This window comes from Macaca mulatta, chromosome 2 (assembly GCF_049350105.2).
Source record: "Macaca mulatta isolate MMU2019108-1 chromosome 2, T2T-MMU8v2.0, whole genome shotgun sequence".
NCBI classification, from domain to species: domain Eukaryota; kingdom Metazoa; phylum Chordata; class Mammalia; order Primates; family Cercopithecidae; genus Macaca; species Macaca mulatta.
The window spans coordinates 107635988-107663675 of record NC_133407.1 but is presented as its reverse complement, the minus strand read 5'-3'; the positions used below and the strand labels follow the sequence as shown (position 1 = coordinate 107663675).

The 27688-nt window shown below is 39.9% G+C and overlaps 2 protein-coding genes across 5 annotated transcripts in view; both read right to left on the bottom strand.

Moving 5' to 3' along the window:
* TCAIM (T cell activation inhibitor, mitochondrial) overlaps positions 1 to 8825 on the bottom strand; it is a 70838-nt gene extending 62013 nt beyond the window's left edge. For 3 of the 4 annotated variants that reach the window (XM_015131203.3, XM_015131205.3, XM_077992275.1), the window contains exon 1: positions 8112 to 8222. The gene's annotated coding sequence lies outside the window, so the exon portion shown is untranslated. Of the gene's footprint in view, positions 1 to 8111; positions 8223 to 8627 lie in introns of those variants that run through there. The other variant, XM_015131204.3, reaches the window with a different exon arrangement.
* Positions 8826 to 15329: 6504 nt separating this feature from the next.
* The window catches only part of TOPAZ1 (testis and ovary specific TOPAZ 1), a 90799-nt gene continuing 78440 nt past the window's right edge, over positions 15330 to 27688 (bottom strand). Inside the window, exons 17-20 of the mRNA XM_077992268.1 lie at positions 26584 to 26748; positions 24488 to 24691; positions 19041 to 19224; positions 15330 to 15695 (exon numbers count right to left, since the gene is read on the bottom strand). Of these exons, the coding sequence (XP_077848394.1) occupies positions 15476 to 15695; positions 19041 to 19224; positions 24488 to 24691; positions 26584 to 26748 (773 nt within the window). The 3' untranslated portion in view covers positions 15330 to 15475. The remainder of the gene's footprint in view (positions 15696 to 19040; positions 19225 to 24487; positions 24692 to 26583; positions 26749 to 27688) is intronic.

Genomic DNA, 27688 nt, shown 5'->3' with positions numbered 1-27688 from the left:
CTGGGCAACATAGTGAGACCCTGTCTCTAAAAAACAAAAAAGTAGCTGGGTGGTGTTGTCTGTCTGTAGCCTCAGCTACTCAGAAAGCTGAGGTAAGGATGGCTTCACTCTGGGAAGTGGAGACTACAATGAGCTGCAATCGTGCCACTGTATTTCAGCCTGAGAGACAGAGCAAGACTCCTGACTCAAAAAAATTTAAAAAAAAGAGAAAGAAAAAGAAGGAAGTGGGGCCTTTGGGAGGTAACTGTCAGGCCTCTGAGCCCAAGCCTGCACATATACATCCAGATGGCCTGAAGTAACTGAAGAATCACAAAAGAAGTAGAAATGGCTGGTTCTTGCCTTAACTGATGACATTACCTTGTGCAATTTCTTCTCCTGGCTCAGAAGCTCCCCCACTGAGCACCTTGTGACCCCCAGCCCCTGCTCCCAAGAGAACCACCCCCTTTGACTGTAATTTTTAACTACCTACCCAAATCCTATAAAACTGCCCCACCCCTAACTCCCTTTGCTGACTCTCTTTTCAGACTCAGCCCACCTGCACACAAAGCCTGTTTGGTGGCCTCTTCACACGGATGCATGTGACATTTGGTGACTCGGACCAGGGGATCTCCCTTGGGAGAGCAATCCTGTGTCCTCCTGCTCTTTGCTCCGTAAGAAAGATCTACCTACGACCTCGGGTCCTCTGACCAATCAGCCCAACGAACATCTCACCAATTTTAAATCGGGTGAGCGGCCTCTTTTTACTCTCTTCTCTAACATCTCTCACTATCCCTCAACTTTTCTCCTTTCAATTTTGGTGCCACCCTTCAATCTCTCCCTTCCCTTAATTTCAGTTCCTTTCCCTTTCTGGTAGAGACAGCGGAGACACGTTTTATCCGTGAACCCAAAACTCCGGCACCAGTCACAAACTTGGGAAGACAGTCTTTCTTTGGTGTTTAATCACCGCGGGGATGCCTGCCTGATTATTCGCCCACATTTCGGAGGTATGTGATCACCGCGGGGACATCTGCCTGGATCCTTCACCTTGGTGGCAAGCACCACCTCCCTTGGGGGGCCTCTCTTTTTTCTAGGCTTGCCTCCTTCACTATGGGCAACCTTCCACCCTCCATTTCTTCTTCTCCCTTAGCCTGTGTTCTCAAGAACTTAAAACCTCTTCAACTCACAACTAATCTAAAACCTAAATGCCTTATTTTCTTCTATAATACCGCTTGACCCCAATACAAACTCGACAATAGTTCCAAGCAGCCAGAAAATGGCACTTTCAATTTCTCCATCCTACAAGATCTAGATAATTCTTGTCGTAAAATGGGCAAATGGTCTGAGATGCCTGATTTCCAGGCATTCTTTTACACATCGGTCCCTTCCTAATCTCTGCTCCCAATGCGACTCGTTCCGAATCTTTCTTCTTTCTCTCCTGTCTGTTCCTTCAGTCTCCACCCCAAGCTCTGAGTCCTTTAAATCCTCCTTTTCTAAGCACCCATTTGACCTCTCCCCTCCTCCCCAGTCTGCTCCTCGCCAGGCTGAGCCAGGTCCCAATTCTTCTTTAGCCTCCACTCCCCAACCTTATAATTCTTCTATCACCTCCCCTCCTCACCCCGGTCCAGCTTACAGTTTCGTTCCACCACTAGCCCTCTCCCACCTGCCCAACAATTTCCTCTTAAAGAAGTGGCTGGAGCTGAAGGCATAGTCAAGGTTTATGTTCCTTTTTCTCTATCAGACCTTTCCCAAATCAGTTAGCATTTTGGCTCTTTTTCATCAAATATAAAAACCCAGCCCAGTCCATGGCTTGTTTAGTAGCAACCCTTAGACGCTTTACCACCCTAGACCCAGGGGGCCAGAAGGCCGTCTTAGTCTCAATATGCATTTCATTACCCAATCCTCTCTTGACATTAGAAAAAGCTCCAAAAATTAGATTCCGGCCCTCAAACCCCACAACAGGACTTAATTAACCTTGCCTTCAAGGTGTACAATAATAGAGAAGAGTTGCAATTACTTGCCTCTGCTCTGAGAGAAACCCCAGCCACAACTCCAGCACACAAGAACTTCAAAACACCTAAGCCACAGCGGTCAGGCATTCCTTCAGTATCTCCTCCCCCAGGATCTTGCTTCAAGTGCTGGAAATCTGGCCACTGGGCCAAGGAATGCCCACAGCCCGGGATTCCTCCTAAGCCGTGTCCCATCTGTTGTGGGACCCCACTGGAAATTGGACTGTCCAACTTGCCTGGGAGCCACTCCCAGAGCCCCTGGAACTCTGGCCCAAGGCTCTCTGACTCCTTCCCAGATCTTCTTGGCTTAGTAGCTGAAGACTGACGCTGCCTGATTGCCTCAGAAGCCTCCTGGACCATCACAGACACTTTGGGTAACTCTTACAGTGAAGGGTAAGTCCGTCCCCTTCTTAATCAATATGGAGGCTACCACTCCACATTACCTTCTTTTCAAGGGCCTGTTTCCCTTGCCTCCATAACTGTTGTGGGTATTGACGGCCAGGCTTCTAAACCTCTTAAAACTCCCCAACTCTGGTGCCAACTTGGACAACATTCTTTTATGCACTCCTTTTAGTTATCTCCACCTGCCCAGTTCCCTTATTAGGTCGAGGCATTTTAACTAAATTATCTGCTTCCCTGACTATTCCTAGGCTACAGCCACACCTCATTGCCAGCCTTTTCCCCAGTTCAAAGCCTCCTTCACATCCTCCCCTTGTGTCTCCCCACCTTAATCCACAAGTATAGGACACCTCTACTCCCTCCTTGATGACCGATCATGCACCCCCTTACCATCCCATTAAAAACTAATCACTCTTACCCTGCTCAACGCCAATATCCCATCCCACAGCACACTTTAAAAGGATTAAAGCCTGTTATCACTCACCTATTACAGCATGGCCTTTTAAAGCCTATAAACTGTCCTTACAAGTCCATTTTACCTGTCCAAAAACCGGACAAGTCTTACAGGTTAGTTCAGGATCTGCGCCTTATCAGTCAAATTGTTTTGCCTATCCACCCCGTGGTACCAAACCCATATACTCTCCTATCCTCAATACCTCCCACTGGATTTAAAAGATTTAGTACAAAGAATGGAAAGTAGCTCAGTAATAATTTTTCATATCGGTTATGTGTTGAAATTATAATTCATTAAAATTAATTTCACTTTTACTTTTTTAAAAAAGTAAAACATCTAGTTTTTGGAAAATTTTAAACTATATCCAAGGCTTACATTCTATTTTTATTGGACTGTGCTGATCTAAACACAGTTAATGGGACTGTCAAAGTAGGTAGTTTGCACCATGGTTTGGAAAGGAAGGCAGGGAGCTTGAGATCTGTATTCAAATCTTGACATCTTCAGTGACTGTGTGAGCAAGGGCAAGTTACGTTACCTTCTGGAGTCTGTTTCCTCATCTCTTAAATAACACAAATGGTTAAGGAAAGTCTGTCGTAACACCAAAACATTTCTTCTTTTTTTTTTTCTTGAGACAGAGTCTTGCTCTGTTGCCCACGCTGTAGTGCAGTGGCATGATCTTGGCTTACTGTAACCCCTGCCTCCCAGGTTCAAGTGATTCTCGTGCCTCAGCTTCCCGAGTAGCTGGGATTACACTCACTTGCCACCACGTCCACCTAATTTTTATATTTTTAGTAGAGATGGGGTTTCTCCATGTTGGCCACACTGGTCTCAAACTCCTGACCTCAGGTGATCATCCTTCCTCAGCCTCCCAAAGTGCTGAGATGACAAGCCTGAGCCACTGTGTCCAGCCTCAAAACGTTTATTTAATGTGAATCAGCTTATGTGCAATTGGTCAACAGGGGAAAGACATTATATATGCATTTTTCCCCCAACATATTACTGATTTGAAGTGATCAGAGGTAGGCTTTCTACAATTTAGAAGAAAAAAAAAAAAGGCTTTAGTGATATGTAAAGACCTTCAGGAAAAAAAAAATCTCTCGGTAGTTCTTTTTTTTGGTTTAAGAAGCAGATGTTTAGTGGGTTCATGTCTGGCTACATTTTCCACTTTATCAAACCATCTGGCAATGTGCTAGGATAAATGAAAAAGCTAGAGATTTCTAAGTCTTTAAAAAAAATGGATAGATAAATAAAGCTACTCCTAGATTAGAACATTAATCTTGACAAAACTGGTCTAAACTAGATTTAATTGTACTAGTATGTTTATTAGGGTTAGGGTTTTTGTTAGGGCTCTTATAAAAGTTTGTTCAGTTTTGGGTGTTTTTTCTCCACAAACTGTTACTTTTGCTTATTGTTTGGCAGCATGTCAGGATTTCCAGGAATGCAAGTATGGCATTACAGCAGAAACATGTGGATATATATAAACATTCTGTCCCCACTCCAAACTGCCTTTTAATTCTGAATCTTAAGTTTTCATTAACCGAAAGAATACTCTGAGCTAACACAATGCTAATCTGCTAGACAGGAGTACAAATTAGTCAATGAAATTAGTGAATATTTTATTGAATTTTGTCTTTATTTATAAAAAAGAAAAATTACAATTCTAATACTAGTAATAAAGAATATGAAATGAAATACAAATGAGAAAACGACATCTATATTGCTATTTGGTCTGTATCTGATGCTCATTGGACTGAAGTTACCTGGACAGCACATTTAAGATAAAATGGTGGAAAGACACAGACAAAATGCTAGAAATATTCAATAAGACTTTTCTAAAAGGTGAAATCTAATTTAGAACCTAATAATGATGTTTAAGCGCTCTGGATGTGGAATCCCACATCTGACTTTGTGTACATGTTTTGAGGGATACATCACTTATGAAAGTAGGGGCTATCTTTATCATAGAATTTTTGTGAAGCTTAAGTAAAATAATACGCATAAGGGATTTAGCCACATTTAGCAAGTAAAAAATTCATTAAAGTTGCAACTATTGGCCCGGCACAGTGGCTCACGGCTGTAATCCCAGCACTTTGGGAGGCCGAGGTGGACGGATCACGAGGTCAGGAGATCGAGACCATCCTGGCTAACACGGTGAAACCCGTCTCTACTAAAAATACAAAAAAATTAGCCAGGCGTGGTGGCGGGCGCCTGTAGTCCCAGCTACTTGGGAGGCTGAGGCAGGAGAATGGCGAGAACCCGGGAGGTGGAGCTTGCAGTGATTGCAGTGAGCTGAGATCGCGCCACTACACTCAAGCCTGGGTGACAGAGCAAGACTCTGTCTCAAAAAAAAAAAAAAAAAAAAAGTTGCAACTATTATTATGTCAGAGTATATTAAAAAATGGCATAATTCTTTTTTCCACCTAATGTCGGATAACATATTGCTCAAACATGCAGTTAAATACAACACTTTATTTGAAAACAAATTTTGAAAAACTTTGTTGAAAAACTCAGAATTATCACAATAAGGAGTCAATGTCTGAAGGTCTTAAAAAATACAAGGTAGTAGACAATTTTGCCAAGGCTAGAGTTTAAAAAGTACAAATGTATAATCTAATTTCACAAATTTTTCTCTAGAAAAATACTTTTAATTCATCAGAATTAAAAAGTAGCTAGTTGTTTATTTTTACCATTTGAAGACAAAGTTAGCACTTGTTAACCAATAAAAACACAAGTTTTGATGGAAGTAGCATTTCTCTCTTCAAAATAAAAAACTAAAGTGAGTATAATAAAGTTATATTGTGCTGTGGGAATTGTCTTTTTATGAATTAATACTGACTTTTTGAAGACAGCGTTCTGGGGCATGGAGAAACAATGAGAGAGCAATAGAGGAGAAATGAGAGGGAATGTGACTTTTTCTTTTTCCAGCAACTCTCCTCTCTCCCATAATGGTAGCCAATTCATATTTCTAGAGGAAAATGCCTATATACATAAAAATATATTCAGTTAATAATTCTGCTATCCATTAAACAAAATTATTGCTCTAAGATGATGACTTCTTATACAAATCATTGGAAAAAATTAAAAATATATTTTCTTGTTCTGTTTAAGAATAAGAACGAACAACTGAGTCCTATGAGTCTTTTGAGTATTTCCTATAAGCTCTTATTTAAGAATGGGCTCTGAACACTAAGTGACAGATCAGGATCTAGTTTTGGAAAAGAGGAAAGGGATAGGGTAGGAAGGAGAGAAAGAACTCTTAGGGCAGTGGTTTTCAAAGCAGCAACAACATTCATGAGAAATGCAAATATCAGGTCCCATCCTAGTCCTGCAGAATCAGAAACTGGGTGGGATCCAGGAATCTGTTTTAACATACTCTCAGGGATTCGGACGCACACTCAGGTTTGAGAACCACAGTATTAGGGAATCCTGATTCTATCACCAAAGAGGATTCTGGGGCATCTGTTAATGTTTAAGCTTTAATTCTTTAAAAATAATTATTTAATACAAACTTGGATTTTTAGCTACCCAATTTATGCTAAAAATCAAAGGAGGATTTCAAGTTTTTGCTTGAATTAGTTCTTTGTTTCCTGTATGGTTTACGTACTTTTCAGACTAAAAAAACAAAATTCTAAGTAGAGACAATGTTAAGAGTCCAGCAGGTTGGCAGGCATGGCTGCTTGCCTCTTCCTAACGCCCAGATCTTGGGTTAGTCTTTAACTTTGTAAGAACAGAACCCAATTTTAATCACTTCAAACAGATATATGCGGACTTTGGGAAAGCTAAATTAGAAGGCCTGATAACTAGAATGTCAATCTGTAAATTTACTTTGAGATTATGAATGCTAAGACAACTAGAAGATTCACATATAATGTTCTTACTCTCTCAGGACTAGCTACACAGAAAATCAAATTACTATCAGCTGACTGAAGACACATTGCTTCAGAGTAGAGTTGGGTGCTCTCATTCAGACACTAGCTCCAAAAGCCTAGGGCATCCACATCAACTGCAGGCTTCTCCTCTTCAGACAAATTGTTACATAGGTGGTTCCTGTCCATACTGCACATAGCCCACTATACTTCCACATGGAAAATGCTATAAAATAACTAAAGAGGTTGCACTGTCTTATCAGACTTGGAAGGCATACTGAGTCTTTAACTCACCCATTCATCATCACTTATGGGCCAGGTCCTGCGTAAAGCATTGGGACTAGGAAAATATTAACACAATTCTAACACTCAAAATACTTTTAGAGGGAGGGGGGAGTGTAAAAACAGACACAAGCAGATAACTATAAACGCAGTAAATGCAATAATACAAACATGCACAGAATATGAGAAACTCCCAGACGCTACACTTAGAATGGGACGGGCAGCACTCAGGAAGGTCTTCTCTAAGGAAATGGTGCCTTTCCTGGAAGGGGGCAGAGGACCGGGAAGGATACAATTTATTTACAAACCATGGTAAATGACTACTTTAATCTACTTAATAGTGATATTAGCTTCTGTTTCATAAAATGAAAATTTCAAATTTTACCTAAAATCTGTGCTGAGGCATTAAATCTGTGCAGTTTCAAACCAAATTTGGAGGAAAGATACGTAAATCGGTGAAAAATCCAAATTATGGAAGAGTACACGAAAAACGGTTTTGTTTTGCTTAAATCACTTTCAACTAACACAGAAAGAATAACAGTGTGTGCCAAATAGAGCTCCCAGGATTGAGCTTTGACCATTTGGCACAACTTTTATTTGAAAGTAATTTATTTTAACAAAATTAATATCATGCCACTCTCATTTGAACTGTGACTTCCTTTAGTGACTATCCTGTAAGGTTTCTGAAAGCAGTTTGTTACATCAAGGAGGGATAAAAGCTGCAATTTTCATGGCTTTTCAGTTGAATATGTACTTCTTAGAGTAGGGGGAAAAGGCAAAAAGAGTAAAAGCAGGAAAAGCTATCAGATAAATTAGCCTAGATTCTGTAGCTTCCTTTTCTCAATCTCTTGCTATATGAGATTTAGTAGGTAACAATTTCCCGTAAACCAAAGACCTCGGTAAAATATAAGTCGGAAACAATAAAACCTAAATCGTCTTTACGTTCTCATTGCAAAACGAGTTAAAATGTAGATGCGATGCGGATACTGCGGCCCCCGGCACCGCCTCAGTTCAAAAGTTAGCACGCTGCGCTAAGGTGGCTCTGAGCACCCCCCTCCGACCCCGCTTCCCACCCTGAGAGGGGCATGAATGCACCACCGGAGTCCCTCCCCTCTTGCTCCTTACAGTTCTGGCAAGGGTCCGACGCGAGGGCTTTGTCCGACCAGTTCCACCTCCCACCCAGTACACCAGGAGAGAGGACACTCGCTCCGCCCGCAGGGTTGTTCGGCCGCGCATGCGCACCGGGGCGTCAGCCGGCCAACCAACGCGCGACGCACGGCCAGGCGCTCCCACCTGCCCTGGCCCCACTGGGCGACAGGTTCTGACGGGCTCCTAGCCGCAGTGCTCTCTGATCCCCTAACCCCGAATTCTCAGCTGGACCCTCCCGGCTCCACCTGCCCCCAACACCCTCCCCTCTCCGGCGGCGGCAGAGCGCTGGAGGCAAGCCGGGGAAGGGGGACGGGCTGCAGGTGACGCCCTGGTTGGCTGGAGCGTGCCAGGCCTTCCCCCTACAGCGCCTGCGCGCAGCCAGGGCGTGGATTCAACCTTCCGCAGTGCCCTGCCTCTAGCTGACGTCAGCACTCTAGTGACTGCTGCACCTTTCCCGCGAGCTTTGAGGCCCCCACCCCTCCGCCTTCTTACCGGCCGCCCTCAGGGGTCTCGGCGCCCTCCGCTGAAAGCTTTAGGAGGCGCGAGCGAGCACTCCGACTAGGCCGCAGGGACTCGGAAAATGATGGGCCGGCAGGTGGTGGGTCCTGACGCAAGGGTCCGCAGGGAACGGAGAAGGGCAACCGAGCACGCCCTGGATCTTGAGGAAGAAGGGGAAAGGGGCTGCTGGAAGACGCGCATGCGCCCTGCGGTCCCTTGCCCCAGGCGCCCTGGCAGGGGACGAGCCTCTGCCGAACTCCCGGAGCTGGCGCCCGGGGACGAGCCTCAGTGGAGAGCCCCGAATTTTAAAAGTCTCATTTAATTATCTCTTTTGGTTTTTCTTGTATAAATATAGCCAGCTTTTAAACATTTCTTTTCCGGCTTGCGTTGTTTGGCTTTGGCCCATTCAACACCTATTTTTAAACGTTAAGCATTCTCCAGTCAGCATGAAAGTTTTACTGTTGGTTTTATTTTGTTCCTGTAACTTTGATTCCCCCCACCCCCGCACCCAGAAACTGCCACAGATGAAATCAAGCAAATAGAATTGCGAGCAAAGATCACCTGGTGGCCATTAAGCAGACCATCCTGAGGCAGAAACTCCTTACCTGAGGAATTTAGAAGTAACTAGACTTCCCTGTTATCTAAAGCCAGCATCTGGTACCAGACTTCTTCCCTTCAAATTTAAAAGTAACTAGAATTTCTATACATCTCCATAATGCACGCATGTCAAAACTCATTGTGTACCCCTTGCCATCTGCTCCATGCCCCAATCAACCCCTGCCCCCTACCATCCAGATACTTTATCACCCTCACATACTCGCACAGGAGTTACATATGCCACTAGTACAGAGTCCTCAGAAAATCCCCCAAATATTTTGCCTCTCCACAAGGTGGAAAACGGAGATTTGGGAACAATTTGAGTTCATGTCCCTTTTCCATTGTCTGATCTTTGGCAAATTCAATCCAAGTTGGGTTCATTTAGCCAGGATCCCTCTAAGTTCATTCAAGAATTTCGGGCTTTATTGCCTTTGAGTTAACCTGGCAAGACACATTTGTGGTATTAACTATTTACTGTTCCCACGAAGAAAAATCATGGTCTTTAGCTCGAGTTTGGGCAGATGAAGCTCATGTTGGCAATCCTAATAATAGAGCCGGGGCAGAAGCTGTCCCCAACACAGAACCCAATTGGCAATACCATGCTGCCAATGCCAGCCCAAACAGAGACAGGGGCAGAGAAGATTATATGATAACATGTTTGTTGGAAGGAATGAAAAAGACTGTAATAAAACCTGTTAATTTTTCTAAATTATGATAGATCACTCAGGACCAAGGACCCAGTCCTTTTCCAGCTAGACTGATGGAGGCTATGCATAAATATACAAATTTAGACCCTGAAAGCCCTGAGGGCCAATCCCTTCTGCCCATACATTTTATAAGTCAGCCTTCCCCAGACATCAGACAAAAACTCCAAAAATCAGAGCAAGGCCCACAGACTCCCTTTAGTACTTTATTAAAAGCAGCCTTTAAGGTTTTCAATAACCAGGAGGAAACATAAAAAAAAAAAAAAAAAGGCTCAATTGGAGGAGGAAAAATGCTGTCACCAAGCTAATTATACTGAGACAACATTGGCACATTCTTTTTCATTAGCCAATAACCCCAAGGCTCATCCCTATAACACTAACAGAAGGGGAGCCTGTCATCACTGCAGAAATCAAGGACACTGAAGTTGAGAATGTCCCAAACCTCCAGGTTGCAAGTCATCCCTGGGACCCTGTCCTCACTGCAAATTGGAAGAGTGAGTGTCCCTCCCTCGTGAACGGGGGCCACCTCTTCCTTCTAGGCTATGACAGCCACAATCTCACCAACCTAACAAGGGGATCCTGTAGAACAAGGGTGAGGGTGAGGGCAAGGGCAAGTACCTCTAATTCTATGCCTGGATTATGATCAAGCCTCTGAAATATCAGTCATCCATCCTCTGGATGGGGCCTTTGAAGCCATCCATGGCCCTGTCTTTTCCATCTCTGTGGATGAGCCCAGGGCAAATCTGACTGTGACTGAACAACAGGTAATATTACTCATGGGTACAATGGACAGTTATTCAGCTTTAAACATTTACTATGGCCCAATGTGTCACTCCTCCATTTTCCTCATGCATATTGATGGAAAACCCCAATGAGGCTGTTTCACACCACCACTCCCTTGTAAAATGAAAGGCTATTCCTCTACTCCTTTTCAGCCAAGCTGCCCTGTTCCATTAGGTTGTGATTTACAAAATTACAATCTAATTTACAGCTAAGGTCCCACCTTCTAGCTATATTAACACTTCACTAAAAGAGCCTCTGCAGCTTCTCCCAGATAGCAATCTACTTCAGTATGTGGATGACTTACTAATCTGTAGTCCTAACAAGGTTATTCCAAACCAAAATACAGTATTAGTACTAAACAAACTTGCTAATTGTGGGTACAAAGTATCTCCTTCTAAAGTACAAATATCCACACAAAGGGTTAAATTTTGGGGTCTTATTTTAATTCCCAGTGAAAAAGCCTTTGTAGTGCTTATAAAGATCTTAAACATGACAACTGTGGTAAACAACAGCTTCAGTCATTTTTGGGTAAGGCTTGGTTTTGCAGAATATGGATTCCTTCCTTCGGGTTAATAGCAAAATCTTTATATGAAGCCCTCAAGGGAACTGAGGAACAGCCTCTATTCTGGACTAATGATATGAAACATGCTCTAAACACTTTCAAACAGGCTTTAATCTCAGCCCTGACCTCAGCCCTACCAGATGTGACTAAGCCTTTTTTGTATGTACATGAACAAAAGGGAATAGCTTTGGGAGTCTTAGCCCCAGATTGGGGGGCCCTCTAAGTGCCCTATAGCACTTTTTTTTTCTTTGAGATGGAGTCTCACTCTATTGTTCAGGCTGGAGTGCAATGGCGTGATCTTGGATCACTGCAACCTCTGCTTCCCAGGTTCACGTGATTCTCCTGCCTCAGCCTCCTGAGTAGCTGGGATTACAGGTGCGCACCACCACGCCCAGTTAATTTTTGTATTTTAAGTAGAGACACGGTTTCACCATGTTGGCCAGGCTGGTCTCGAACTCCTGACCTCATGATCTGCCTGCCTTGGCCTCCCAAAGTGTTGGGATTACAGGTGTGAGCCACCATGCCTGCCCCTATGGCATATTTTTAAAAAAACTTTAGACCTAGTATCCCAGGGATGGCTTAAGAGCCTTAGGCTTAAGAGCCTTAGCAGTGGTGGCCCTCTTAGTCCAAGAAGCCTCAAAAATGTATTATCTGCCCCTCCTGGATTCTTATGGTTTTGTGGCACTGCTATTAATTATTTAAATCCTTTTCAAGCTTTGGCCCTATCCCACCTTGATAATTCTCTTCATTATGATGACTGTACTCTGGGTACAATAGCTCCTGCCCAAATCACTGTCTTAAACATAACTTCCAATCTAGAATCCCATTCAGGAAGAAAAAGGGTCCTAGGACTTATTGCTGGAGTTGTTGGAATCATCACAACTCTCATCCCTTGGGGAGGTTGTACTTATCATGAAATCACACTGCGGGAACTTACTGCCTCCCTCAAAATAGCTTAGCAAAAACTAGCACAAATCTATCACTACTAGAAAAGTCTTTAACCTCACTAGTAGGAATGGTTTTTGATAACAGAAGAGTGCTAGATTACCTCCTATCTGAACAAGGAGTCATCTGTGCTGTCATCAACAAAATGTGTTGCACCTACATTAATATGTCTGGAGAAGTGGAAACTAACATCCGAGAGATTTTCAAACAAACCAAATGGCTACACACACTTTCTCAAAGTAACCCAAACTGGGCCAAAATCCTTACTAATTGGTTTCCAAAAATCACCTGGCTTCTCCCATTCCTTGGACCTTTATTCCTCATTATTCTTCCTCTAATATTTGGTCCCTGCTTCTTTAATGCTCTCATTAAGTTTCTATCTTCCAGATTACAATGATTCCACCTACAGATGATTATGTAATCCCAATACCAGCCTGCAACAGCAACTTCCACTTATATGGGGCCTCTTGATGGAATCTGGTGTCTCCTGTCCCCAAAACAAGTTTTTCATAACCCTTCATGACAGAGAGCAAGAAAGGGAAAAACGTGACATCCCCTCAATGCTCCCTTTCAGCAGGAAGTAGCCAGACAGACCTGACACCCTTCTTCACTGTGCCATTTTCCCTTTCTTGAAGCCATAATAGGCAGCAGGTACACAGGGTCATGGGGGAATAGAAAGGGTCAAAGATTTGACCAAAATATCTGCCAGGGGGAAAATGAGAAGAGCAAAGATCACCTGGTGGCCATCAAGCAGACCATCTGCAGGCAAAACTCCTTACCTGAGGAATTTAGAAGTAATTGACTTCCCCAATATCAAAACCTGGCATCTGATACCAGGCTTCTTTCCCCAAATTTGTAAGTAACTAGAATTTCTACACATTTCCAAATGCATGCATGTCAAAACTCATTGTGCAACCCTTGCTAACATCAAGGCACCAAAATGTCTACAAATATAATCATTTATCATTACCTACATGGCTAATATGGTCCAAATTACCCTTAAGCTCCTGCTCAAAGGTCTGTAAATACTCCAGGGGAAAACTCCACTGTGGCGAGCTCAGTCCTCTCTTGCTGAAGTGCTCTGCTGCATCCTTCTGCAGCATTCTATCTATCTAATGAAACTTCCTTTTCAAACCTGTACTGTTGCCAGTATTCTTCTTACTGCTCGAGAGCCAACACTTTTTCTTGTCAGGGCTTTGACACCTCACACCCAGCAATGATTAACGCTCCTTTCCCTTTTCTATCTTTTGGCACTGTTGACACGTAAAAATGCCTCTATTTGTTCCAGCAATAAGGTCTTAACTTGTCATCAGAAACCAGTCCAGACACTTGTAAACCATTCCATCCAATGCCATTTTTCCTAAAAGCTTAATTTATCATCCTTTCCCTCCTACAACTTCATCCTAACACATCTTTGCCACCAGCAAAGGTCACATACTTCTCAGAGGTCACATACTTCTCTAATTTCTTTCTTAGAGTTTCAGTTATCATTTGTAGAAATGACTAATCTACCAATTGCCCACTTTCTATTCTCCCCTTGTTTTCAAAGGTGCCTCAAAGTGATCTCCAAACCTAATTCATTTCCTAGGTGCTCCACTGAAGTAATGGCAGGTTATAGTCACCCAGTTCCTTCATACTAAAGAACTGGGTATCTATCCAAGCACTTTGGGAGGCCAAGGGGAGGATCACAAGGTCAGGAGATCAAGACCTTCCTGGCTAACACAGTGAAACCCCATCTCTACTAAAAATACAAAAAATTAGCCGGGCGTGGTGTCGGGCGCCTGTAGTCCCAGCTACTTGGGAGGCTGAAGCAGGAGAATGGCGTGAACCTGGGAGGTGGAGCTTGCAGTGAGCAGAGATCGCACCACTGCACTCCAGCCTGAGCGACAGAGCAAGACTCCATCTCAAAAAAAAAAAAAAAAAAAAAAAAAAAAAAAAAAAAAAAAGAACCAGGTATCTTTCTTGACGTCACCTGCGTCACTTCCCCATATCTCATTTGTGATAGTATTCGTTCTACATTTCATCCATAGTAATCAGGCATTTTGACAAGAGCTAGGATTTAACCTCCCTAGTCTTGTGATGTTACAGACTTATTCCAATGATGCTGCTATTTACCATATTTTGTGAACTCCCTTAAGAAATACTTTCGGTCCAGCTGGGCACGGTGGCCGGTGCCTGTAATCCCAGCACTTTGGGAGGCCAAGGTGGGCAGATAGCTTGAGTCCAGAAGTTTGAGACCAGCCTGGGCAACATAGCAAAACCCCATTTCAAAACAAAAACAAAAAACAAAAATTATCCGGGCATGGCAGTGCATACCTGTAGTCTCAGCTACATGGGAGGCTGAGATGGGAGGATCACTTGAGCCCAGGAGGTTGAGGCTGCAATGACCCATGATCATGCCACTGCACTCCAGCCTGGGCACAGAGTAAGACCCTTTCTCAGGAAAAAAAAAAAAATACTTTCAGTCCCCTTAGTTACAACTTATTACTCACTTTATTCATACTTTTTAAAATCTAAACAATTTTAAATTATGGTTTAAAGTATCAAAGATGAGGACTACCACCTTGGAGAATGTGATATAGATTCTGAATATGACTTCAGAAGAGTTTTAACTTCCTAAATTGGTTTGGAAGGAAGAATCCTTGTTTAGATAATTAAGTTTTGGGTATATTTGTGTCTTATCTAGTATAATGCACATAAATTTTCAAAACTCATCTAGTATTCTAAGATACATGAAAGGAAAACCATTCTGAGGGTAATTTAAACTTTTTTGGTGTAATTCAGAAAGTATTCTGAATTTTTGTGTTCATTTTCAATATTATATTATTCTTGATTACAGACGTAGTATAGCTTTAGAGACTGGACTGAGTACACACTAAACCTATTTCATAACCCTAAATGTTTTTCTGAAAATTCCAGTTACCTGCTTGTATATTTTCCCTGTTATGTCTCCCTCTTATTAAATGCTGCACAGTATTCAGTTTTGGATTTCAGAATAAATTGGGATTTAATATGCTTAGTTTCTTTTAAAGTCAAAAAGTAATCTGAAAAGTCACTTTTCTGTGTGAATAAACTTACTGAAAATTACGTATCAATAAAAATTTTCAGGGCTTTAAAACTATTAACTTGCTGTAAGCCAACAAAGTCAAAGAGCTGAATATGGTGAAAACTGTCTATTTTTATTGCCTTTATTTTCAACAATGATTACTTGAACTAAAAAAAAAAAAAAAAAAAAGAGCAGACTTTATTAACTAATGGTTACTGAAAAGCCAAACCTTTCCAGCCCACTTCATATTCTCTTTTAACCATTTCAGGGCAGAACAATGTTCCAAACTATAAACCTGTTCCTTATTAACATTGACAGTCATGTGTTTAACAAAAAGCTTTGGATCTGATATACGAGCAGCCATAATTAACCTTTCTACTGCAGCTTGATAATCATCATTGCTCCGAGACTGGTTGTCTTCACACCTATAAAATGAACACCTCATAAAGTCAGAAACTCTTAAAAAAGATAAGCTATATAGTTTCTTCAAAAGATAGTAATTTACATTTACTGGTACTAAGCTATGATCGTCTTTTCACCATATTCTTCTAAAAGTGGCTTTCAAACTTTTTTGATCATGACCCACAGTAAGAAAGGCATTTTGGTCAGGCGTAGTGGTATAAGCTCAGCGATTTGGAGGCTCAGGCTGGGGGGATCGCTTGAGGCCAGGAGCTCAAGATCAGCCTGAGCAACACAGTGAGACCTTCGTCTCTACAAAAAATTTTAAAACTAGCTGGGTATGATGACGTGCACCTGTAGTCCCAGTTGCTCAGGAGGCTGAGGTGGGAGGATGGCTTGAGCCCAGGAAGTTGAGGTTGCAGTGAGCTATGATTGCACTACTGCACTCTAGCCTGAGTGATAGGGCAAGACTCTGTCCAAAAAAAAGACATATTATGGCCCAGTATATACCTTCATATATAAAAAGTAAATTTCACAAAACAAGACTTACCCTGATGACAAAAACCCTGATTTTAAAAATAATGCTGGTTGTAACACCCTAAATTGATTTCACCACACAAATAGTCTGCAACCCAGTTCGAAAAATACTGATCTAGAACACAGCTAATTACCTGTATCTTTTCATGAGAATGCATAAAATACTAAATGTAATCCAGTTTAGAATTAATGTTCACATGTTAGTTTTACTTTGATATTGACTATTTTTAGTTATAAGGAAATACTTAATATGTAGCTAATGTCTGGTAGCAAATTGTATAGCTATAGGGGCTTTATTATATTTCTGGTTATTTTCTTCAATCCTGATTTAGGGTGCTTTCTTAAGTGCTAGAATTAATTTTTCTAATAATTTTTCTACCAGCTCCATCTGCAATCAATTGCCACTGCATTGACTTGCATAAAATTCCCACCTTATGTCAGTTTTTCCTCTGGGGTAGGGAATGGGAACTATTTAAAATAGAGATGTGACTGTTACATAAAGCATCACTTTTTTCTTTGTGTTCACTGCTTCCTACTCTTGGTATCTACGGGGCCCAGCAGCAAGTTCTGAGTAGGAGCCTATCTGCATTAACATCACGGTGTGGTCCAGAGTGACAAGAGTGAGGAATTGCACTTGAAACAGGAACTAGTGGTCACAGAGAGGAAAGACTGGTCAGGTGCCTTCTAGTACATTCTAGCTTAGAAAGAGGTGCCCGGGAATCTGGTAGGTGGTGCACATGCCAACCATGTGCAGTTTAAAAAAGTCTAAAGATGAATACAATTCTCTCTCATAGAGAGAGGTAAATGTAACAAGGCAGGGCTTAGCATGATAATGACAATAGAGAAAATATATTGGCTTGGACAAAATCAAAGATTTAGGTATGCCACTAGTTATGCACTATGGTTACAAATACCTTCCAAATTCAAGAAATAAATAAAGAAGTCGCATGTGTGTGGGGAATAGAAAGCTATGAGAAAACCATGACCTCATTAGGATCATGGGGAGCCTAGATGCCTTATCCACCATACTACACAGTGGTAAATAAGGAAGCACTCTGGAAAAAAAAAAAAAAAAAGAACTATAAGAAAAAAGGTGACTTTTAGTGGGTTTTTTTGAAAGTGGAACTAAAATAATTTACTTCCTAATTCTCCTCCCCTTAAGTGTCGGCTGGACCAAAAGACTCACCTACAACAAAGGAGAGCAGAAGTGACAGTATGTAACTTTGGATACTAGGTTGTTGGATGACAACTCTCCATGGATCTCTTGAGTTTGTGAAGTTTTACAAGAGTCACTGCCTACCCTTTGTTCTAAATTACCAGGATTATATAGTGAACAACCTTGAAAGATAAAGATAAGTTTTCCTCCTGGAGCAAAGGGCAGGTTTGCTCATAGTCTTAGATGATGGAGATAGTACCTCCCTGCAAAGCAAACGGCAGGTATGCTTATTACTCATAAAAGATTTGGGTTTCCTAAGCTGGGCACTCCTCTCCTGTTACAGAACTCATGGCATATGTAGGTATCCATGTGGGCCCATCTATGGGACTTAGGAGCAAGAGGAAATGATGCAAATATGCAGATAATCATGCTGTTTGCCATACCACAAATAATAAATTCCTCTGTCTCCAACACAGGAGTCTTGTCTCTTATGCTACCATCTATGAAACTGTGGCAGGTTAGCTTATAGCTTGCAAATAGGATAAAATCTCAGACTCTTCACAGTTCTTGCTTGATACAGATCACAAAAGACTCTGCAGTTTCCTCCTTGCTTTTTCTTTCTTGGATCACTCATTCTGGGAGAAATTAGCGGTCAGTCATGTCATGAAGACACTTAACCAACCTATGGAGAGGCCCATGTGGTAAACTGAGGCTTCCACCCAATAGGTATTTGAGTGAGTCATCAAGGAAAAGGATCCTCTAGCTCCAGTAAGCTATCATGTAGGTGACTAAAGTTTTTGACAACATCCTGACTCCAACTATGTGGAGAAACTGAGTCACACGAAAATCCCTGAGCCAGGACAATCCAGCTAAACCTCTCTGAAATTTCTGACCCACAGATACTAAGATACTATTTGCTGTTTTAAGCCATTAGGTCCAGGGATAATTTATTCCACAGCAATAGATAACTAATGTAATATTCAACCAGAGGATCTGGTTTGTCACACCTGTAAACTAAAGCAAAATTCTTGTCAAGAAGCTCTAAAACAGGATTCCCAAGAGATCGTTATATTCCAAGTTTCCTGGATAAGGCTGACAAGAAATCATATGGCATACTACCATTTAGGCACACCATCTACTGTATGCCTAAATTCTAGGATTCCAAACAAAATTACATGAAAGGGTGTCACTCTGGGACAGTACCTACTTTATAATATTTATGCATATATAGCATTATAAAATATAGAAACTAGGCTGATGGCTTTATTTTCAATGGTATTCCTGGCTGAACCTAATAAATGATCATGTATTTCCCTTTTAGACCCTAGTCCTTTGATCTTTTGAGTTGACTAGAGATTTTTATAGGTACTGATCTCTAAACACAAGAAAGGTTGGTACCTAAAGAGGATCCATCTCTTTGAATATTTAACTGTATCTTTGAAGTTGCTAAAGTGTTTACTGAATGCTACTAACTTGTTTGGTTTTAAGCCTCAAACAGGTCTAATCCTTTCTCAATTTAAATGATACTAGAGTTTGCAATATACACACAAAGTACACATATAAATATATACATAAATATATATGTATATATAAAAACACATAAAACATTTACATCCTAGGGTGGGAGTAGGGAGCCAAGATCTACATTCAGAACGCAGTTAAAGTTATGTCAACCAACCTTTTCAAAACTATCTGCAGTATCTGTGTAGAAGTTCCAGGACTCTGAATACTACTAGCATTAGATACCATGAAGATTTCAATAGCTAAGAGCATTTCAATCTCAGATAAATAAGATGGAATTAGAAGAAGTTTTCGGTATAAATTTCCTTCCAGTGGTGGGTAGCAACCCAAGGAAAGAGCACCTGAAAAATCAAATAATAGGTCAAACTTTACTAAAACCCAATAGGTAAAAACCTAGATTTCTGAAATACCTACAGGTGATAATTACTTACACAGAATACATCTTCACATTAGAAGTAGATTAACAAATTACACGATAGCTTACCCTAGTATATTTGACATTATTCTTTGTAAAGTGTTTTTGAAACATTAAATAAAAAGTGAGAAGGGCTGGGCTTGGTGATTCATGCCGGTAATCCTAGCATTCTGGGAGGCTGAGGCGGGTGGATCTCTTGAGGTCAGTAGTTTGAGACCAGCCTGGCCAACATGGTGAAACCACATCCCTACTAAAATACAAAAATTAGTCAGGTGTGGTGGCGGGTGCCTGTAATCCTAGCAACTGGGGAGGCTGAGTCAGGAGAATCACTTGAACCTGGGAGGTAGAGGCTGCAGTGAGCCGAGACTGTGCCCTTGCACTCCAGCCTGGGCGACAGTGTGAGACTCCATCTCCAAAAAAAAAAAAAAAAAAAAGTGAGAAACATTAAAACAAACAAACAAACAAAAAAACTCTGAAAAATGACTTTTGAGCCTTATTACGGCAAACAACATTTATTTCAAGCCATCGTAAACACAAGATAATTTCAGAATAACTATTTTTGAGCACAGTTATTTATAGTACCATTATAGTTTATGCAATATTTACTGTTTCTACTAAATGTCTGGCATTGTGCTAAGCACTAGGCATAAAATACATTTCCATCCTGTAGGTGATCTGTGTGTTGTAGCCACACTCACCATTTCATGTTTTTAAAACTTCACTTTTCAAGAGAAGAGATTTAACTTTTAAATTGTTTAGGTGCTTATTAGCAGTGATATATAGGGAAATACCTTTAAAACTTCTAGAACATCCAAATTATATATAGGCAATTTTATATTATTATATTTTACTGAAACCAATTTAAATCTGTATGTAAATTTTGCTTAAAATGTTTTGTTTTGTTAGAATAAGTTTCTTCAAGAAATCTTTCTAATGTGGGTAATGGCTAATCTTTGAAGACCTGCTATGTGCCAGGTACATGTGCTAATAAACACATGGGTTTTACCTCATTTTAATCTGACAATATGCTACCTTTGAAATTAGGTACTATTATTCCCATGTCATAGATGAGGGGCTTTTGGTAAGCATTCAGGCTCTCTAACCCTCCTTGGGGTGCCCACTTTCTGGTTCCAGATTTTGGATTCCTAATCACTAGATATTCCCACCTCCCTAGATCACTGCCAGGAGCAACAAACTGTTAACTCATTAACTTCACTAGTTTTTGGTAGGTATAATTTACATGCATTCTTATTTAACTTTTCTTGCCAGAATTAAAAAATAGAAAATAACAAATTAACTAGATTAACCAGAAATCTACTAATATGATTTTTTTTCACTCAAAATGAAACGTGAGAAGAAAAATACTCACATTTGATTTGGGGGGAGGGGGAAGTAATGGAAAGACACACTAATAACATCTCTCTCCTGACTTCTCAGTTCTGAGAGAAAAGCAGTATTTTTAGGACAAGGGAGAACAAATCAGGAACATGAGGAAGGCAACTCTGTTGTCCCTAGACAATCTCCTCCTGATTAGTCTAGCACGAAAGCAAGGCAAAGCCATCAAGAAAGTAACAGACAACTTTGTCCAACAGGATGGACAAAATATTTGTAATTCATATATCTGACAAGGGATTTGTATCCAGAGTGTATATAAATGCATATGTACATGTGTATGTATGTATGAATACACTCTTGCAATAAAAAAAGGGCAAAGGATTTAATAGACATTCTCAAAAGAAAATATATGAATGACCAATAACTGTATGAAAAGGTCCTCAACATCATTAGTTATTAGAGATATGAAAACCAAAACTGTAATGACATATTACTTAACACCCACTAGCAGGAAAGCTAAAATAAAAAACACAGTAACAAGTGTTGGTGAAGATATAAAGAAATGTTTAGGAAATCCCATACATGGCCGGTGGGAATATAAATATAAAATGGTGCAGCTTCTTCAGGAAACAGTTTGGCAGTTTGGCAAAAAGCTAAATATATAATTACTGTGTGAGTCAGTAATTCTCCCAAGATAAATGAATGCATATATACACATAAAAACTTGTGTGAATATTCAAAGTAGCACTATTCACAATAGCCAAAAAGTGAAAACAACTCAAATGTCCATCAACCAATAAATAAACAAATTCCATTCTATAGAATATTGTTTAGCAATAAAAAGGAATAAAGTATTGATACATGCTACAACATTAAAATCTGAAAACACTAGGCTAAGAAGCCAGTCATGGCTGGGCACGGTGGCTCACACATGTAATCCCAGCACTTTGGGAGGCTGATGTGGATCACCTGAGGTTGGGAGTTCAAGACCAACCTGGCTAACATGGTGAAACCCCATCTCTACTAAAAATACAAAATTAGCTGGGCATGGTGGCACACATCTGTAATCCCAGCTACTCAGGAGGCTGAGGCAGGAGAATCACTTGAACCTGGGAGGCAGAGGTTGCAGTGAGCCGAGATTGCGCTGCTGCACTCCAGCCTAGGTGACAGAGTGAGACTCCGTCTTCAAAAAAAAAAAAAAAAAAAAAAAAGTCAGTCACTAAAACTCATGTATTGAATGATTCCATTTATGTGATCTGTCTAGAATGGACAAATTCATGGAGACAGAGAAGAGACAACCAGGGAATGGACAATAAATGTTAATGTGTACAAGATTTCTTTTTCTGAAGGTGTTAAAGATGTTCTAAACTTAAACGGTGGTGATGACTGCATGATTCTGTGACTATACCAAAAATGAATGTATTATATACTTTAAGTGAATTAATTTCGTGATATGTGAAATTATCTCCATAAAGTCATAAAAATATTAAAACAAAAAAGTTTTAACAAAGTCAAAACAAAGGCACTGGCACTAAGTCTTAACAGTGCCTTGAAGAAAGTCAGCCTTAAGTCCCAAATAAAGTACTACTAGACACAGTTATACACCACTGAAAGGCTCTTCTTGCAATGTTAAGCTATGTCTGAAGATAAATCCAAAAGGAGCTCCAATATAATTTAATGTCAACGTTGTTAGAAAATGAGATGTTTTGAAGACTGATCGGTGGCTATAAATTACTCATTTGGCTGTAAATGACTCATTTTTATTCATGGTTTTATAATTCAGTTACATTCTTTAAAAAACAAAAAGACTCTTTACCCCGTAACCTCACCTGCGTAAGTCTCAGAAGTTACACTGCATATGAAATAAGGAATACGTGTGATTAGATAAAAGGAAAAGTTCCAATAACAAAGATACTGTACTGTACACAGGCATTAATTGCTTTAACACACTGCTAGGCTGGGCGCGGTGGCTCACGCCTGTAATCCTAGCACTTTAGGGAGCTGAAGTAGGCGGATCACGAGGTCAGGAGATTGAGATCATCCTGGTGAACACAGTTAAACCCCTTCTCTACTAAAAATACAAAAAATTAGCCGGGTATGGTGGCAGGCGCCTGTAGTCCCAGCTACTTGGGAGGCTGAGGTGGGAGAATGGCGTGAACCTGGGCGGCCAAGCTTGCAGTGAGCCGAGATCGGGCCACTGCACTCCAGCCTGGGCGACAAAGCAAGACTCTGTCTCACAAAAACAAACAAACAAAACAAAAAACAAATAAAACCGCACTGCTAAAAAAAATCATTAGAAGTAATTCTTACTAGGGCTGAATAGATTTGCGGGAATGAGGCGTGACTGCTAATGGACATGAGGTTTCTTTCTGGTGTGAATAAAATATTCTAAAGTTGATTATGGTGATGGTTACCCAATTCTCAGATACGGCAAAACCATTGACTTGTATACTTTAAATGGGTGAATTGTATGGCATTTGAATTATACTTCTGTAAAGTTGTTAAAATTTTTTAAAGTGATAAAGTTTAGATGCTTTAATATAAAATTTTATTTCCAACTAAAAAATAGAAATATTTATAAAAATCTCATTTAAATGTCTGAGCTCATACTTGTTCCTGTGGCATATAAACACCTTCTGATGGCATCTCCCCCAAGTTGCAGTTACATGAAAAATAAATTATTCCCATTAACTTCAATTCTAGAAACTAAAATCACATACACACACCTATATGTGCATGTGTATAGTTTCTAGAAGTCTGAAGGTAAATAGTATAAAGAGTTGAAACATAACTACACAATTGAAATCAGGTGTTATGAACAAACAATTCTATCTTTCCTCTAAATTTCTGATCACCCTTTTTAAGAAAACACAGCTTTCAAAACTTTTTTTGATTATAACCTACAAGAAACACATTTTATATAATGACCCAGTATACATTCGTGCATACATGCAACTGAAATGAAAATTTTATCAAATAATTAACCTCACTACCTGTAATGTACCCTAATATTTTCTTTCCCATTTTGTTGGGGGAAAAAAGTTACCACCTGCTACACTGATCACAGCTGGTCACCTGAAAAACACTTCCAGCTCAGGTAGTAGTGGCTAGGATATTTGACACATCTGGTACAGGGTGACACAGAGCAGGCACTCAAATATTTGTTATATACATGACAGTGGTAGAAATGGTAGTTGAAGACAAATTACTGCATGAAGGCAGAAAAAACAATTCTTTTCTAGATCTAGAACCTACATGGAATTATTTTCTAATTAAAATACCTGCGAGGTGGCTTGGACTAGAGAAAGCACTAGTATTCCAGGCTTATTTGTTAGAGAACAACAGCTGTAAGTAGATTAACAAAGTTCTATTACTAAAAGCCATGTGAAAAACACATACCATGTTGCATTGTTATGACAGCCTTTGTGTTTCTGATGTGACCTGCTATTGAATATTCTTAGTTATAACAATTAGGGATACAGCAGAGATAAATAAAAACATAGATATTCTTTAAACTTCATTCTACCCACTGTTTTATGCCTGTATTATTTATAAGATATGCCAAACTGGTTCTATCTTGTTATTTGTTCCCTTTGCTCGCCCTCTAGCGGACAAGCTACTGTGCAAGAAATAAAGATTGGAAATTGGAAAGACTGGAAATAAGGAAAGCAATTGCAAACAGAAGAGAAACAATAGGTTTCAAAAGAGAGCACAGATCTGTTGAGACCACTACATATGAATATGTATTACTGCTCTTTTAATACATATAAATATCTAATCTTAAATATTATAAATTGTGGGTTAGAGAATAAAATTATAAACCAATATATTAAAACATTTTAAATGTAACTTACTTTTGTAGTGGGCTCTGGCTTTGAGCCATAAACGACTCCTTCCTAAAGAAGTAATTAATCTTCTAAGAAAGGAAAAATCAATAGGGATGCTCTTTGAAATCATGAATTCCGCCACAGAGGATGACATACCAAGACTATTGCTTTCTATACAGGAACCTAGAAGCTTATTAAAAAGAAGGCTATATTGTGAGACTTCCACAGTTTCTGGAATAAAAAAAAAAATGACATAATAAAATTGATTTATCTTAGTGTCTCAAACCTCCGTCTCATATTCCTTTTTATTTCTCCTCCCCTTGACCCTTTCTTACCCATTATAGGAGTCACAGTCACTAAAATGCAATCATGTTATATATTCTCTTTATTTTTCTTCTCCTTTTTTGAGATAGGTCTCACTCTGTCGGCCAGGCTGGAGTGCAGTGGCATGATCTTGACTCACTGCAACCTTCACCTCCTGGGCTCAAGTCATCCTCCCACCTCAGCCTCCTGAGTAGCTTGGACTACACGTCCACCAGGCCTGGCTAATTTTTATATTTTTTGCAGAGACAGGGTTTCACCATGATGCCCAGACTAGTTTCAAATTCCTGGGCTCATCTACAGCCATACCACCCTGAATGCGCCCATATCGTCTGATCTCAAATTCCTGGGCTCAAGTGAACTGCCTGCCTCGGCCTCCCAAAGTGCTGGGATTACAGGCATGGGCCACGGTGCCCAGCCTATCTTACATATTCTCTAAGTAAGAAACAAAAAAGCATTTGACAAAAGAAAAACCATTAACTTCCTTTGCAATAGAGAAGATAAAAAGAAGCTTGACAAAAATTTCAGATGATGCCTTAAGACCTCTGTATTTGATCCCCACGTGTGACTGTGTATCTGCAGTGTCTTGAATGATTTCTCAATTCTGTTTGTATTATATCTACAGTTCAGACCTTAGCCTTATATATCCCTCGACTAAAAATAAATCATCCTCTAATAAATATTTACTGCCAAATTTAAAACAATGCTTTAATGGGTTTTCTATTCCTTTAGTCATTCTTAGAAGAAAAAGAAGTCATCTTAGAGACTTCTCTTTTATTCCTTACATTCAGTCAGTTGGGTCTGTGAGCTAGACTGTAGTTCTTTACTGCTTTAGAATCTTTTAGTTATCCAGGCCTTATCAGCAAATTAATCTCTCTACTTTTAGTCTTTTCCTAAACACTACTGCCAGAAGAACTTTCCTGAAACACCAACTTAATTATATTACTCCCTAGACCCAAAATTCTAGTGGCCCCTTTTTATACACAGAGAATAAAACTCCTTTAGTCTGACATTTAGGGTCTTCCAAAATCTCGCACAACTATCTGGCTAATCTCCCTATTACTACTTTATTTCATTACCAACTAATTGTATATTAAAAGATTGCTAGATAGCAGTCATTGGGCCAGGAACACCAAGGTAAAGAAAATAGTACCATCTTGATTGAGCTCACTTTATATAAGGAGAAACAGATAAGAACACTAATTACAATACAGGAGCACAGTGGAATTAAGTGGGAAAATGAAAATTTATAGATAGTACGATGAAAGTACAGAGGGGAGGCCCTCAAGTTAACGTTTTCAACATCTTCTGAACCTATCACATAGCTCATTATTGACCCAAAGCTTTTGCTCATGGACACCCAACATTCAAGAGTACTAACTACCATTGCCCACATTGGTGTTTCTTTGAACTTGGCATCTGTTTCATTTCCTCCATTTCTATCACGTTTACCTATGTTCCTAGGTAATGTAAACTAAGTTCTGTATTTATTCAGTGATAAGAGAAAAAGCTTGCTCGGGGCATTTAAACATATTGTCTGCTGATGACAGAAGTAGGGAAAAGGGAATGATAAAAATGCTTGTCTTAGGAGCTGCTGACAAACAACCCAAAGATAAGCATCTCAGATTTTTTAAAACCATCAGGAAAGCATATTCAATTTGCAAAGAACACATTTTACAGAATTCATTAAAAAATATGCTGGAATATAAAACTCAATCAAAACAGGTGGATAACTGTTTCTTATTAACAGTTAAACACCAGATGGGCAAGATATAATTAAGATAGACTTTTAAAAAACATACCTTGGGAATTTTGAAAACCTGGTAGATTCTGCAAAACTTCAAATGTCTGTCTATAAAGGCTCTTGGCTAAGGTTTCATGTGCAATTGTACAGAGCAAATTATGTCGATTAAGCACATCCAGTCTATCACAAGGCCACAGAGGCGTATCGATTATCCATTCTGACTCTTCCAAAAAGAAAAAAATATGAATAATTTATACCATGAAAATGACACTTAACAGTATAATCACAACTAGCATTTCAAAATATCTTTTGGAGAAATAGGCAAAACTTAAAGAAGATAACCATGGCTCAAATTTATTAGAAATAACGTATATAGTGATGATCATCATCTGAAGAAGATGCAAGCGAATGGCCACTTTGTTAAACTTATTTTTAATTAATTCTTCATCTAAGTGTACTAGTCAATTACTAATTTTAAAGGTAATGTTTATTTTTTATACAAAAAAGTTCAGATTATCACAAATATTTGCTTTAACATAAAATATTATTTGTGTGGACAAATTTAACAATTTCACAATAAATAATTTAGTTTTTGGTATTACTGGGGAATAGTTTTTCTTTTCTTTTTTTTTGAGATGGAGTCTCATTCTGTTGCCCAGGCTGGAGTGCAGTGGCGCAATCTTGGCTCACCGCAACCTCTGCCTCCCAGGTTCAAGCGATTCTCCTGCCTTAGCCTCCTGAGTAGCTGGGACTACAGGCGTGTGCCACCACATCCGGCTAATTTTTTGTATGTTTAGTAGAGTCGGGGTTTCACTGTGTTAGCCAGGATGGTCTCAATCTCCTGACCTCGTGATCTGCCTGCCTTGGCCTCCCAAAATGCTGGGATTACAGGTGTGAGCCACCTCGCTCAGCCAGTGAATAGCTTTTCTTCACAATTTCTATTTTAAAAACAATTTATATTATGAAATCATTGTTGTATACAGAAGAATATCTAATATACGTTATAAAAGCATAACAATAAAATTAACTCCCATGTACCCATCACACCCATCCTAGGACCCTCAAACCAACAGATCTCAGACCCTCTTTAAAAAAAGAGAATATGACCTATAATGCTGAAGTTCCTTAATTTCTGCCCTGATTTTCACATTGAGAAAAACAAT